Raw genomic sequence first — 15940 nt, forward strand, 5'->3', positions numbered from 1 at the left:
TAGAAAATTGTCTAGCTATTGCTAATCGATGTGTTCTTACGAATGCGGCCAATAATAATTGACATTATTCGACATTTAAGTTCCAAAAAAAAACCGTGACATCGACGTATTTTCCGTCCTTCCCTCATTCTTATCAATATATCGATAAAAATAATCAAAATCTTTAAAACTGCACAGAACTATATTAGAATGCTTACACTTTATTCGATAATTCACTAAAGTAGAAATTACGTGTAATTATGAATGTTATACGCGTTTTGAGTTGTATCGGATTTCTGATTTACAATATTAGTGCAAATTTTTTTATGTGTAAGAAAAAGCCGGATAATTGTACTGAAAATGGTGAGTAAGTTGTAAATATAATCGGACGAATCAAAAACAAAATTTTGTCAAAAAACCTTTTGCATTCCTATATGAAAAACGACGTGTCTAAAGATCCGCCGAATCAAAACTACGCGCAGTCTACATACTACTTAGTATCAATAACTGTAGGGTTTCAACCAATTTCTATTAAAGAAATTTAAGGAATCACAATGAATCTGTTTAAAACTAAAAATGGGTCACTTTTATCAACGGGTTAGAAATGACTATAATAGCGGATAAACAATATCAATCATCATAATCAAGGTACTTACTGATTGTTTGAACCGCACATACATATAATGCTCTTAAAAAAAACTGGCGTAATGGTAAACACACGGCTTGATAAATGAGTATTAACAGAAAGAAACTTAAAAAACCGATAGTAAACAACTCAAATGAATTGACTTAGATTTCAAACTGACAATGATTAATTGCATGTTTAAAAAGCCCGCCGCCGGTGACGTACTACACTATCAACCAATCAGCGACAAGAAGTGAAACAGATGGCGTGCAACAGCCAATAAAATCGCCCAGAATTGCGTACGTCACACGGGCACCAAAACAAATCTTTTAAATTTAACGGACAAATTCAAACTAATGTAGAAACATTTACGACCATGATTTTTTCTGCAAGAATATGAAAATAGTATATTATGTTATTAGCCGTAGAAAGAGGCGATTATTGTGCTGACAACTGAGCGAAGCACAATAATCGCTTTCTACGTCCGTGTAACGTATACTTTTTTTTTCAAGCGACATGTATACAGGGTGTATGGATTTACAATGTTTTGACCGGAAAACCCAATTTGTTGGCTAATTAGGTTAATACTAGCATACATAATTTGGTCAATCATTTTAACACAATCTTATAAATTCAACTTTTTCATTAGGCATAATAAACCACTGATTTTTCATGTTTGTTTGCTTTATTCCTTGCATTACAAACTTTTTATATTCACAACACAATTAACATAAATTAAAATATCAATTAATAGAAAAATGTAACTAATAATCTACACATTTTCTTTGTCGGTATTCGAACTATGAACCGTCAGTTTAAATGAGCAATTTTCAAGTTTACAATTCTGCCATAAATGAAATTCCTGCCCCTTTACTTCATGGTCTACATTTAAAGTAGGTTATTGAAATTACTCTGATATCATCTGTGGTATTGTTCTCCATTGGTATTAAATTACAATCATTTACATCCAGAATTTTCATTGCTGTGTCATTTTTATATATACAGGGTGGACCATAAGTAATGGGACATAGAGCTACAGCATATTCCTGACATCAAAATAATACGATTTAGCTGAATTGTCCTATACCGAAAGTTAATATTAAGAAAGATACAGGGTGTGAAAGTTGAAATTTTATTTTAGCTTTGTTGTCATATCTTCACGGTCTTTTGATATAAATTACTGAAAGTTGGTATAAAGGGGTTTTGGCAGGCGTAAAATACGATGCTTTCATTTGTTTTGTAGTAGCTGATAGGGGGCGCTAGCGGTAACCATCTCCGTCCCTTCAAGAGGCTCAAACTTTTTTTTACGGAACTGAAACGGCCATATGACTTCAAAATATGATTCTAAGATGTTTTCTACGTAAAAAAGGTATACTTGTTGTAAGTCTTAAAAGTCGACCGTTTTCGAGTTATTTAATCTTTTATTATTGCATGCATCTACATGTACAGCAGATTTTAATTACTTTTTTTTTTAAATTCTAAGTAGGATTTGATACAAAAACAAAAAGGGCGTTCATAACAACTAGCTTTATTTTAAAGTTTACAAACATTTTTTAAACGGTCAAATTTACATACAGAAACTGTTATGTGTGTAACTTAAGGGTATACAGCACATATCGTATTAACATACGACAATGCATGCAATAATAAAACATTAAATAACTCGAAAACAGTCAACTTTTAAGACTTACAACAAGTATACCTTTTTTACATAGAAAACATCTTAGAATCATGTTTTGAGAGCATATGGTCGTTTCAGTTCCGTAAAAAAAAGTTAGAGTCTCTTGAAGGAACGGATATGGTTGCAGCTAGCGCCCCCTATCAGCTACTACAAAACAAATGAAAGCATCGTATTTAACGCCTGCCAAAACCCCTTTATACCAACTTTCAGTAATTTATATCAAACGACCATGAAGATATGATAAAAAAACAAAAATAAAATTTCAACTTTCACACCCTGTATCTTTCTTAATATTAATTTTCGGTATAGGATAATTTCGCTAAATCGTATTATTTTGATGTCAGGAATATGCTGTAGCTCTATGTCCCATTACTTATGGTCCACCCTGTATATATATATATATATATATATATATATATATATATATATATATAAACAATCTTTATTTTCAACAGAAAAAAGGCTATCGACCACTTGGTCTTTCTGCCTATGTTTACAGTGGGATTTTTTTTTATAATTTTAGCATACATGTTAACTTATTCTAATTATTTACAATTTATTTACAAAAAAAAAAAAAAAAGTAGTCTTAGTTAAAGTGCTCTAGTAGGGTGGCAGTGGGAAAGAGGTAACGGGATTGTCTGGTTTGTCTTGTTATGCACAGTGGGTTTATTATTGTCCAGTTGTTTGGATTATTTTTCCATTTGTTTTGTAGTTGTATAAGTCTGTCTGTTATTTTGGTCATGTTTGTACGTTCGTAGAGAAGTTGGTTGGATGGGTTGTGTAGTGGGTTTTCTGGGTGTCTTATTTTGGTTATTATGCCCGTATTTATAAACGAATCTCAATCTCATACTCAAGTACAACTTCGCGAAGTACGTCTCGAGTCTTAAGTACGACACAAGTTTTATAAACAAAACTTCGGTAATTCTCGGCCAAGCATAACCAAAGATAGTTTTGCTAGTAATTTTAAATTTTTTAACTTCATTTTCTAGTAACTTTCGTGTTACCTTCATTGCCAATGTCAAAAATGTTTGGCAATTTACCTGGAACGCGGAAGTTGTTGTTTGAGCGTTGATTGTAAGTTATTTGCATTTGGTTTGGTTTGGTGGTTTTCTTTTTAAAATATTAATTATTTCCCTTGAGGTACGTATTCAACAATAATTTTATACATATCTTTACCATCTATATGCCTATAGATGGTAAAGATATGGTAGAAGATGGTAGAAGACATTTTTTGATGGCTAAAATAACAGCCTATACCCAAAAAGAGAAGCTTTTGTTGGCTAATTTAGTAGACAAACACAAATTAGTGGATGACAAACGAACGACGCAGCAACTGTACAAAAAAAAAACAAGCAGAATGGACAGAAATTGCTACAGAGTATAATTCCCAAGGATCTATAATAACTGTGCCCAGGAATGCTGTCAAACGTAAGAAACTGTGGAATAATTTAAAACAGAAGTAAGATGATCAATAGAAATGTTTATGTGGGTTGCTCTATATAATTTTATATCGTAGAAAAAGAAGACAAAACACAGAACAAAGGGGGCCCACCTTTGTAACATATTTTCATCATTGATGTATTCCAAAAATTCATCTGTATCCTCTATATCAGCATGTGCCATACTGCAATTATTAATTATATTGAAGATCTATGGTTTATACTTGAACAATTTGTGGTAATAATACTTACACAGTATCTATTTCCTGAAAAGTTGACGAAATAAACCACAAACTTTTTGATTTTTTTATTGTGTTTTGATTTGAGTTTTTAAACCTCTAACTTTCAATTTTAGACAGTTTTATTTTGAAACGTCAAAAAAGAAACCAAGCAATGCTCAAGTCAGGTTAATACCTAACTTGAGCAAGTCTCGATGTAAGCACGACCGAAGTACGCCTTAGAGGTTAAGTTAGGTTTATAAAACAAAAAACTGTACTTGAGTACGACTCAAGTCTGAGAACGAGCGAAGCATTGTTTATAAATAGGGCCATAAAGTGTTTTGTCCGTTTAATAGTTTCAGTTCTTGCATTTTTTAAGTGTTTTGTAAATTTTAGTTTTTGGTCCAGTATTACGCCTAAGGGCCGGTTGTAAACATACGGTTTAAGCGGACGTTCAGTGAAACCAGGTTCAAGTAAGAACTAAGTTTAAATGGGTCATGTGTTGTATAAGACGATTTGAAACCTAGTTTATATAAACTACGTTTTATTTATGTTGGCACCAATGATCGAGAGGAAAATAACATTTAAGAGAAGAATAAATTAGGTTAAATCCGATTTTAGACAAGTGACGTGACATTCGTGACAACTGAATTCAACAGTTGTCTTGTTTTTGGCGCTGTACTCAACAGTTCATTTATTTAAATATTTGTTTTGTTTAATTGTTTATTATAATCTGCTCCGTTTGACCGTTGGAGATGGGAGAGAATAAAAGAACATTTAATTTCTCATCCACAGAAGAAGCACTTCTTCTGTCCTTGGTGCAACAGTGGGTGACAGTGGGGCCAATAATAAAAAGAATGGTTGCTGGGCTGAAATCGAAACTTTATTTAATTCAAGCAGCACAACTTATCGATCTGCCATAATTCTAAGAAGGAAGTATGAAAACATGAAGAAAAAGACAAAAAATAAGTTTTCAGAAGAAAAAATTTATAACTATGGAACTGGGGGAGGCCCTGAAAAGAAAACCAAAATTGATGACATAGATAACAAAATTCAGGAAATTTTGGGTACGAAATCTCATTAAAAACTGTTGCTCATTCCATTGTAAGAAATGATTTTGCCTTATTCTGAAAACGCGACGCCTTCTTGGTCCTTCTTGCAAGATATTAACTAGTTCTAGAAAATCTTCATCATCTGTAAGTTCATTTTCTAGATCCATTTCAGAAAGTAAACAGGAAACGTAATTTAATACCTCTGTACGACTTGTAAAAAGTTAGGTTAAGCCAGGTCTAATCCAAGAAAAACGACGGTTTACTGAAACCGTAGGTCAAAACCAGGTTTAAGATGTAAACCGCTGTTTTGCAACACTGTTTTTAGGATAAACTTGGTTTTCATACGGAACTCAGTTTAATCTTAGTTTTTACAACCGGGCCTAAGTATTTTACGTCATGTTTGGGTTCAGTTATGTAGCCGTCCGCGGTTATGTTTGGGGAGTCGTCTTTGATCCTATGGTTTGGTAGTAAAAGTTGGTTTTTAGTTGCGTTGGGGGTCAGTCTCCATCTGTAGAACCACGTCATAGTATCGTCAGTAAGTGATTGTAGTTTTGACGCTGCTTTTGACGTAGTTTTGTCGTGTACTATAAGTGCAGTGTCGTCTGCGTATTGTAATATGTATGCGGTTTTGTCAAATTGGTTTTTTGTCCTGCTTGTTGTGATTGTATATGTCATGGCAGTATAGGTTGTAAAGTAAAGGTGAGAGGGGTGATCCTTGGGGTAGTCCTTGTTCAGGACTGAAAGGAAAGGAAAGTGTGTTGTCTATTCGAACGTGCAGTTGTCTATTTTCTAGTAAATTTCTGATTGTGTAAAGTAAGTATTTTGGTGTATCAAGTTTATGTAGTTTGTAAAGTAGTCCTTTGTTTGTGTCTGGCACACTGTCAAAAGCTTTGTTAATGTCCATGAACAAACAAGCTGTTTTGTTGCTGTTGAGGTGCGTTGTTTGTATGTTGTTGGTTAAGATAAAAAGTGGATGTATAGTCGAGTGTTTTGGTTTAAAGCCAAACTGGTATGATGGAATGTGCTGTCCAATCTGTTCTTGAAGTCTGTTTTTTATGATGAGTTCGAGTAATTTGCTTAGTACTGGAAGTAATGTAATAGGTCTTTAATTTCTTAAAGAATCGTCAATGTAGCCTTCTGCTACAGTTTGCAGACCTCCAACCACCGTGTCTTTTCAATGAGCAAATGTCTCCACCATTATCTACAAGAAGAGTTGCAGAGGTTCGGCGAAGGCAGTGACCAGTATATTCTTTGACATCAGCCAATTTCAAAAACAACGCTATTTCCTTGGGAATACTTGAGATTTTGTGAATACCCATTACAACTCTGTGGCAAACTCCATTTTGATATTTAATGAAAAAACGATCTGTATCAATAACATCTGGACGAAGAGACAAGTATTTTTTACAAATATTTATGTAAAATTCTCTTAGAGAGAATTAATTTTAGCATGTATTCAATATGTTAAATTCTCAAGTTTACCAGTTCATTACATCGACATGCCCCTGATATGCCGTATATTAAAACAACCTAAAAATGTTGAATATAGGTATTAAAAAAAAATCATAAATTTATTTTTGTTTCGGATCTTACCTTCATGGCTAAATACTTTTTGTCAGGTGCTTCTGTTAAAAAAGTGTCTACTTGGTGAAAGTTTTAGACTTTTTAGCTGCATAGTTTTCACTTTTTCGCTTTAAAAATGCTTGCACATTTTTATACGATAGAATATTTATACTGTCTTTAATATTTGGCTCAGCTTTAAGCAAGGAATATTGCGCCCACATTGTCGAACTCTTCAATTATTTACTTAAATGGTCTAAATAGGCCGATACAACATTTTCGGTAAAATTGACCGCTTGGTGTTCTCTGGCCCAAGTGGTGAATTTATTGTACGCTCGTTCATACATTTCGCGGGACCTGCCAGGAATCAAATTATTTAGCGTATTTGACGCTATTGCTGCTAAAGCAGGTGGTGTACAACTTATTTTATCACTATCACTCATTTCGGCGATTTAGGTCGCTTTACGGCTTCACTGAAACTTTATTTGACAATACAACAAAGCAATTAGAATTTTGAATTAGTGTGCCATGGACATCACGTTTTTTGACAGATGACACAGTAAAAGGTAAACATAGGATGTGTATCGTTTCCTAGCCAGGTTAACCGATTAATTCGGACTGGTAAATATACATATATAACAGTTACTGAAAAAATATCATTCTCATAGAACAACGGAGATTTGAAGCCAGAAAACCAGAGCAAATGACCGATAACATTTTTGAAAGCCTATTTTCAAGAACCGCGTTCCGTGTAAATTCGGAGCGCGTAACCGTAATCGACAGATGACGCTAGACAGCCATGATACGCCCTCTGTTAGACAACTTTGGAAATAGCTTCGTGTTGTTATCGTATTAGCCGTGTTGTGTCAATCAGTTTTTGTCTTTTTGCTTGTGTCAGTCCGTTTGTTTATGTTGATTTGATCACAAATTTAACCCTGACACCTTCAGGAAAACTGTATTTCAGAATAAGAACATGAAAGGATTGTATTGCAGAGCCAAGCCTGACAAGCCAATCAAAGCAAAGTAAGTGTTGCATTAATTTCATCTGCTTTTTTCTAAATGCAACGCTTTTAGTCTGGATCAAGTTCTGGACATTATTTTTTACCTCCTAGGATATGAAATAGCCTTTCTACGCCGGCAGTACAGGTACACAATTTATTTTAGACCGCTTGAAAAAAAATTAGTTTTTTAACCCTATTCTTTCGATTCATGTCATTAAAACAAAAATGTATGATATGTGAGATAGAAAGCGCTAATCAGTGAATGTTTTTTTGGTGAAAGACATTCATTTAGTAAATGTTCAATCTTTGTTAATAGATTGTTAACTTGTTAAAAGTTAACGATAGACAAGGATGAAATCAATGTTGCATGTGCGCCTCCTTATCATCAAGTTGAGAACACATTACAAAAATAGTTTGAATATTTACTTAATTCCGAAATGTATGTGTAATTGTTGTATTTTTGAATAGACGAAGGCTCGTCACACTAATCTGAGTTGATAATAGTAATCGATTAAAGTGGATAAACAGTTGAAACAATAATAAACTATCTGGGGCAATAACATCATTTTTTCTGTTGCGAACTAATAATGATGATTGATGGTCGATATTTCCATTGCCTTATAAAGTCTTACAAAGATTATTTCCTTCCTATCAATTTTGACCAATCGCTATCAAGAACTAGTATAACAAATGTAAATTTTAAGTGGAAAAATCACTTAACAACTGTCAACTTAGCTGTCAGCAGTTTTTCCGGAAAAAAATTCGAAAAAATTGCACACTCCTCACAACAACATAAAGAATAGTGTTACCCTTTCTAGCTTGAAAGTTATTGTTCTTATTGTTTTAATTAAAATAAAATGTTTATTTAACTCAAGAAATAATCTTACCAAATATCCCTCGTGCATCTAATTTTTCCCGTGGAAAAATTGGAATACTCATGCTATTTGTTAAAACAAATTACTTAGAAACTCGTTTTTCCGGAAAAATTAAATGCACTAGGGATATTACCCCCGAATAAGTTGCATCCCTAATTAATTGCAAATTTATTTGTCAAATTTTTATTTAATGGATTGAAATTCAAAAAGATGTCATTATCAGATGAGGAAATTTGTTTGAAAAAGCAGAAGAGACGTATTTTGTGACCACAAAATGGAAATAAGCAGCAAGAAAGGTCAGCAATAGTAGATTATGATTTGGTGTCTCTGGGTTCGCCTTATAAAGCAGCTAATAACTATTTGGCCACAAAAGTGTATCCCAAAGATTTACTTTATTTAAGTTTTATTTGTATACCTACGACCTCAGTGTAAATAGCTAATTACTCATAGTTTTCCGTTACGTAATAAACCTCTTTACACACAGATGTAAAAAAAAACGCACAAAATTGATTTTGTTTATATTTCTTCTTTTTTTGTGCATGCATTGTTCATACAGTTTTAAGTATCTACCATTTCGTCTAGAATATTATCTCCAATAGCAAACACATCAAGTAATATTACTGAAAGTTTTCCCTTTCTTCTTAATAACTGTAATGTCACCGTAAATAATTATTTTAAGAACAACACTAACAATTATTTAAGTAACATGATTTGTGAATTTTTGTTATTACGTTATTATTTTTTTCTTTAGTGGCATAATACCTATGATTAGTACAAATATGATGTCAATACGTTGAAAATATACTTCTTTAATGAAAAGTTACTCTGAATTATATGAATTGCGAAAACAGGATTTTCCATTTGGTCGTAGGTAAAGTATAGTAAGTCACACGTGCTCTAAGGCATTTTACGCACGATATGGAAAAAGTTTGTAATTCCATGAGTTCTTACAGCACTAGTTACGTAATATACTATATTGACAGAATTACTTACAATATTGTTAACATTATTTGCACTAAATAAACAGTACCTATTTAGCCATATCACTGTGCAAAGACCAATACTGTGGTATGTACGTAATATAAAGTGTGGCCTAAAATACCTCTTAAACTAATACAGGTTATCTTATCACTTTATAAAATTTTAACAAACATTTTCTCTTTATTATATGCCCGCATTGACACGTGAAATCTGCTGACTGTAAGTCAACTTTCCGTAAAGCTCGTCAAACTGTAACAGAATGTTCGAGAGAGATTTTTACATGTACTTTTTGTCTTTTATATTTTACATGATGCTATTTTGTGGTGTGCTATTGGTTATCCGGTTAATACTGTTCGCTTATTGCTTGTGGAATCCCGGAAATACCCGTAAGTACACATTGCTTTTATTTTTGTATTTTTGTTTTATCCGATTAATAACTGAAAAAAGCTTTTTATGATATTGCTTTTGTTAGATTTTTAATCAAAAAAAACTATTTACATTTTCGAACACTTAAAAGAACACTTTTACCGTAGTATAAATAACAGAATACCTATGATAAGATCATAACGGTATAGTTACCTAATACTTTACCAACATTGATAAGAAACACAGAAAAATTATCGGTATATTTGTGGTAGTCCAAAGAGGGCGTTACTAACATTACTTTATTTTCCAATAGACCCAAAATTTGAGATTCTACTAAAATGTAGGTTTTAGACATATACAAGGTGTGTGGGTAAAATCCTGTAATTTCATGTACATAATTTTAAAACGCCCTATCTTCTGTATCGTCACTTATCGATAACTGACTTGTATCGCGTAAATCGGCATTTCTGAAGATCATGTTTTTTTCCTAATCAAGTTTCAATCTCTTTTAGTAACTGAGACTTCAAATTAGTTATGAAGAAAACGATTTATTAAATATTTTTTATTTAAATTAAACTGTCAAGATGGTAAGTTATTTCTGAGTTAAAGTGGGATGTGACTTTGAAAAAAAACATTGAAAATTAAGGACTTAAGACGATCTTTTTTAAACTACCAGAGGAACAGAAACAGAGGACGCCCATCAGCCTGATGGAATGACAACATAAAGAAACTCGCTGGAAACTGGATGCTGATGGCACAGGACCGGAGGGAATGGCAAAGTATGAGAGAGGCTTTTGTCCAGCAGTGGAGACAGTATTGTAGTGATTCTCGCCCTTTAATTGCATAACGCTAACAAATTCCCTGTCGCGTAAAAACCCGCCAAAGATTTAAACGTCCGGACCTGCGTAAGTCATTACCCAGCTCGAAAAACGCTCCTTATTTGGTCATGAAACGGATCGCGATAGAGTGGGGGGGGGGGGTCTACAGTGGCCGAGCAAGCGCGTAGGGGAGCCGGGCGTTGGCAGTCGAGAGTGAGAATTGCGAATGCGCGTGTCGCGGTTCGGGAAAAAGCATAATACGGTGCATGCGTGTGCGAATCAAATTCGAGTTTCGTTCAGAGCTTTTTTTTTTGTTGCTGTCTCAACTAACAATCGTCTAGGTGGGAGCCTGCGATTGCTGACAAGACTAATTGGGACTACGAGCGGCTATCCTTCTAGGCTGGTTTTTCTTTCCTTGGAGACTGGGTTTCCAACGTAAAAGGCGCAGGAGGGGTAGCGACGTGGTGAAGTCGACCGTCAGGTTTTGTGGTTTGAGTTTTAGATTTAAAAGAAAGTTCTTTCAACTGAAAATTGATTCCCTTCGTTTCTTTTGTCGGTTTTAGGTAAGAAAACCGACTGGCATCCCTATTTGGATTAATTTTTTTTTAATTTGATTTATTTTTATTTTTTACAATGTCGGATCTTTTGATCGATTTTGATACCGAGATTTCAAACCCTGATTCTCTCCCAAATCTGTCATATTATGGCCCAGCGGCAGTAGAACCCCCTCAGAGCGCTACAGGGCATCGCGAACCGGTCGCGGGTTGTTTAGAGCGTGGAGACGCCGGTTTGACAAATCGACGCGGCTGTTTTGACGATATGGCATCCCTGGTGGGGACTGTCGGATTTTTGAGGGATCGGGTACCTTTTGAAATGGAAGAGTCGTTAAGAGTTCACTTAACACGTCATTCTGTTTTTGACAATGATCAATCAGGAGATATTTTGATTCCTCCTCCATCTTCATTTTCGGATGTCTCGATTGATCGTTGTCCTGAGAGTGAATCGTGGAGCGAAATACGAGATACATGGAGAACAGGACCAGCGGGTCAATTAACCGGAAATTTGTCTATTCATAATGACCGGAGTCAAGATACGGTTGTACGCCGGACGCCTACAACTATTCCAAACACTGACCAATTATTAGCGAACGTCTTAACACAATTAACCACAAAATTAAGCAATATGAATTCGCCGAAACTTATATGTAGGGCCAGTTTTGAAGGCCTTGATACTGAAGACCCTCAGCTTTTTCTAAATGAATTAGTACGCCATTTTCATGCGGCTGAGTGGACGGACACGGTTGAACTTACCAATTTTGCCATTGACAAACTAAAGGGTGGGGCGCTTAAATGGGCTGCTCCCCTACGGGCTTTCAGAATCTCATTTCAAGAATTTTCGCGTCGGTTTTTGAGGCATTATGATAGTGACCAAATAAGGCGCGATTTAACTGCCAAGTTCTATGGTGAGCATCAACGCGACGGGGAATCGGTTAACACATTTCTCTCGCGAAAAAGAGCTATATATTTCAGAATCACCAATCCTCTTTCATTTAACGATGAGTTTCTGACGGTAACAACATTATCTTTAATGCGACCCGAAATCAGAGCCAGGCTTCGTTTTGCAGGAATTAAATCGATGGAGGGATTGATTCAGGCAGCTGAAGAAGTCGAACGCGATTTAATGGATGAATTCAATAGTCATAAATCAGCAAACCGGAATCAGTCTTTTCGTCGACCTCAAAATGTAGAAATGACCTCATTTAATAATAACACAAAGCAACATTATTTAAATAATAATAAAAAAGATAAACGCGACCAACCAATGTATCGTCAACCAAAACAATCGGAACCATTATCCAATGGTCAAAGGACCGCACCGATAGAAAAACCTCATGGTTTTAGTGGTTCAAAAAATGGATGTTTTATTTGCGGGGGGCCACATTTTGCTCGTGTGTGCCCAAAAGCGATCAGAGCAGCGCCAGCTGAAGGACAAACTGTAAATGCTGTTTACCAAGAAGAATTCGTAAACCAGGAAAACTCCAATCGGGCCGGCGCTCGCCTAAGGACGTCGGCCCCACTGAATCCCATGAATCAAAATTAGACTCTCAGTGCATCGTAGTCCCTGATGACGAGGATCTAATCGGCTGGAAAGAGGTCTCCTCAACAGTGAAAGATGATCAAAAACCCTGTGTAAATTATACCCCACCTTGTGTACAAAAAACTTCCCTCTGTCATGCTGAAGGTTATATTCAAAATAATGTAAATAGCAACCGATTTAACCTTTTGTCATCAAAAAACACACCGACAGATTTGCCAGACGCATTTGTCCTGTCCGTGTTAGAAGACCATCAAGGACAGTCATTTGACGACTTAGAAGGGTCATCGACCAAAGAATTTTGTAAAACTGACAATAGATTTAGTAAAGAAGATATGCCACTGCAACCTGTCCAACAAATTAACACTATGTACGTTTGCAGTGCTGAATATCACCCACGAAGACCTACGTTACTAGTACAGATCCGGGAAGGATTATTGGAAGCGCTCGTGGATTCAGGAGCTGATCTGAATCTAATCCAGTCTCAATTAGTGGAAAAATCAGATCTAGAATCAGTCGATATCAGCTTACACTTAGCATCAGCGGAACAAAAAATGCGGCCAGTTGGAAAAACGAAAATAAACTTCAAAATCAAAGGAGTACATTTTCAGGCCACTTTCTACGTTGTGAAGAGCCTTCGTCACCCGATGATTTTAGGAATGCCCTTTCTGCGAAGCCAACACGCTACCATTGACTTTTCTCGAGGCAGCGTTAGTCTGGGGATACAACAACGACTAACAGCGTATTGGGCAAACATGAACCCGGTACCGCTAATAGGTGTCAAACTTCCTGAGCTGACCACAGGCACAGACTCCCGGATTAAGAACCTAATTATCGAGTACAGCGAACTGTTCCAGACAGGTCTGAAGCAGGCGACCACGTCGACAGTAAAGCACCGGATTATACTAAAAACAGACAGTACTGTTCATAAGAGAGCCTACCCAATGTCTCCACTGAAAATGAAACTGCTGAATGATCAGATAGACGAGATGTTAAGGGCCGGAGTTATAGAGCCCTCCACTTCTCCTTTCAGCTCTCCCCCTGTCCTGGTTATGAGACAAGGAAAGAAACCACGTTTCTGCGTAGACTATCGGGGCCTCAATGAACTGACGATTGACGAGTCTGCTGGCCTGCCACGAATCCCCGACTGCCTGAAAGGATTGTCAGACGCCAAAGTGTTTACTGTGCTTGATCTGCGCGCCGGCTACTGGCAGATTCCATTAGCCGAACAGGATAAAGAAAAATCAGCTTTTACTACACCCGACGGTACCTCATATCAGTTCACGGTCATGCCGTTCGGGTTAAAAAACGCTCCTGCTACCTTCCAGCGGCTTATGGCTGGTGAAGTGCTGGTAGGCTTACTACATAAATGCGTTTATGTTTACTTAGACGACATAATTGTCTTTAGTAATACGCTAGAACAACATGAAGTGGACTTAAGAATAGTGTTTGATAGACTGCTGAATCATGGTCTTCGAATCAGTGCCGAAAAGTGCCAGATTGCTACTCATAAACTAGACTACCTAGGATTCGAGATTGATGGTGACCAAGTTAAGCCACAAAATAAGCACTTGAAGCAAGTTGCTGTTTTTGATAAGCCAAAAAATCGAAAACAGCTTCAATCATTTTTAGGCACGTGTGGGTGGCTGCGAGAGCACGTGCCTAGATATAGTGAGATGACCGCGGCTTTGACCGAGCTCTTAAAAGGACCGCCTGGACCATTGAAGTGGAATGCCGACGCTGAAAAAGCCTTTTGTGACATTAAGCTGGCTGTTGCGGAAAGTCGGCCCCTTCATCGACCAGATTTTAATGCAACTTTCATCTTGCAGACGGATGCATCACAGGAAGGAATGGCCGCCGTCCTTTACCAAGAACCACAGAAAGGACAACGCCGGATAATTTCTTTTGCTAGTGCAAAATTTAAACCTAGCGAAAGAAAATGGCACGTAAACGAACAAGAGTGTCTTGCTCTTGTTTGGGCAATACAACATTATCGTGCATATCTAGAAGACCGTCCGTTTTTGGTAAGAACGGACTCGACATGCCTTACCTGGCTACAGAAATTTAAAGATAGCCGAGCAAAGCTAACCCGATGGGCACTCCTCTTACAAGAGTTTAGTTTCACTCTACAGCACATAAAGGGGAAAGAAAACCAACTTCCGGATTTGTTGAGTAGGCTGCCAGACGAGGCAGACTATACGGCTCAACCTGATGACGAAAGACTGGTTCCACCTGATGTACACGATGTGGAAAATGAAAAAAATCCTATTGACGATGATAACGAGAAGTACCACTACAAAGTAGCTGATTTTTGCTTGATTACTTTGGACGAGTTACACGATCAGGTGGCCAAAGAACAGAGAAAATCTCAGGTGATTCAAGACACCAAAGAAGCTGTTTTAAATCTTGAAGGGCAATCTAATCTTAATAATGCTCAGGAGAAACTATTAACTGAATATGTGGTTAATGCAGACCTACTTTGGCGAAGACACCCAAATGGTGATCGACTGGTGGTTCCAAAAAACGCCATTCCTATGGTACTTCATAGGTTTCACGATCCGGAAGACATGGCTCATCCCGGGACTAGAGAGACCAAGAGAAAACTAGCTAAACGATTTTACTGGGGATGCATGGACCGTGATATTTACCAGTACATACGACGGTGCATTCCCTGCTCTTTAGTAAAAGGACAACAACGACAGCCGGCAGCACCAGCCAGACCATTGGTGCCCCAGTGTCCTTGGGAGATGGTGTCCTGTGATACACTTGGCCCATTTCCAAATGCAGTTAGCACAAGGCACAGATTTGTCGTAGTGTTTGAATGTCTATTTAGCAAGTGGGTGGAGGCGTTCCCCACGTCAACTATCACAGCGGACCGGGTAGTCAATTTAATGAGGAATGAAATTATAGCGAGATATGGAGCCCCTCGTATTTTTGTTAGTGACAATGGACCTTGCTTCGCGTCCAAAAAGATGCATAACTTGTGTGAGGAGAATGGCATTGAGCAACGTTTTTCACCAATTTACCATCAGCAAGCGAACCCAGTCGAAAGGCGTGTTCAGGAGTTTAAGAAGGTCTTAAAGATCCTGCTTTTGGACAGACCAGCTTCACATTGGGAAAAGCAGTTGCCACTAGCACTACAGGTGTTGAGAACAAGGGAAAACAGAGCCACGAAGGAGACCCCTTCGTCCATCGTTCTCGGATATGAACTTCCCATTCCAGGCGAATGGAAAACGGCTTGGACAAGGTAT

General features: G+C 36.8%; 1 protein-coding gene across 1 annotated transcript in view; it reads left to right on the plus strand.

Annotated features, from left to right (window-relative positions):
• Positions 1 to 324: 324 nt before the first annotated feature.
• Positions 325 to 15940, plus strand: part of LOC145725203 (uncharacterized) — a 59639-nt gene continuing 44023 nt past the window's right edge. Inside the window, exon 1 of the mRNA XM_081973853.1 lies at positions 325 to 342. Coding sequence (XP_081829979.1) covers positions 340 to 342 — 3 coding nt within the window. The 5' untranslated portion in view covers positions 325 to 339. The remainder of the gene's footprint in view (positions 343 to 15940) is intronic.

This window comes from Ips typographus, linkage group LG2, assembly GCF_016097725.1.
Source record: "Ips typographus isolate SLU linkage group LG2, UJ_Ityp_2.0, whole genome shotgun sequence".
In the NCBI taxonomy this organism is placed as follows: domain Eukaryota; kingdom Metazoa; phylum Arthropoda; class Insecta; order Coleoptera; family Curculionidae; genus Ips; species Ips typographus.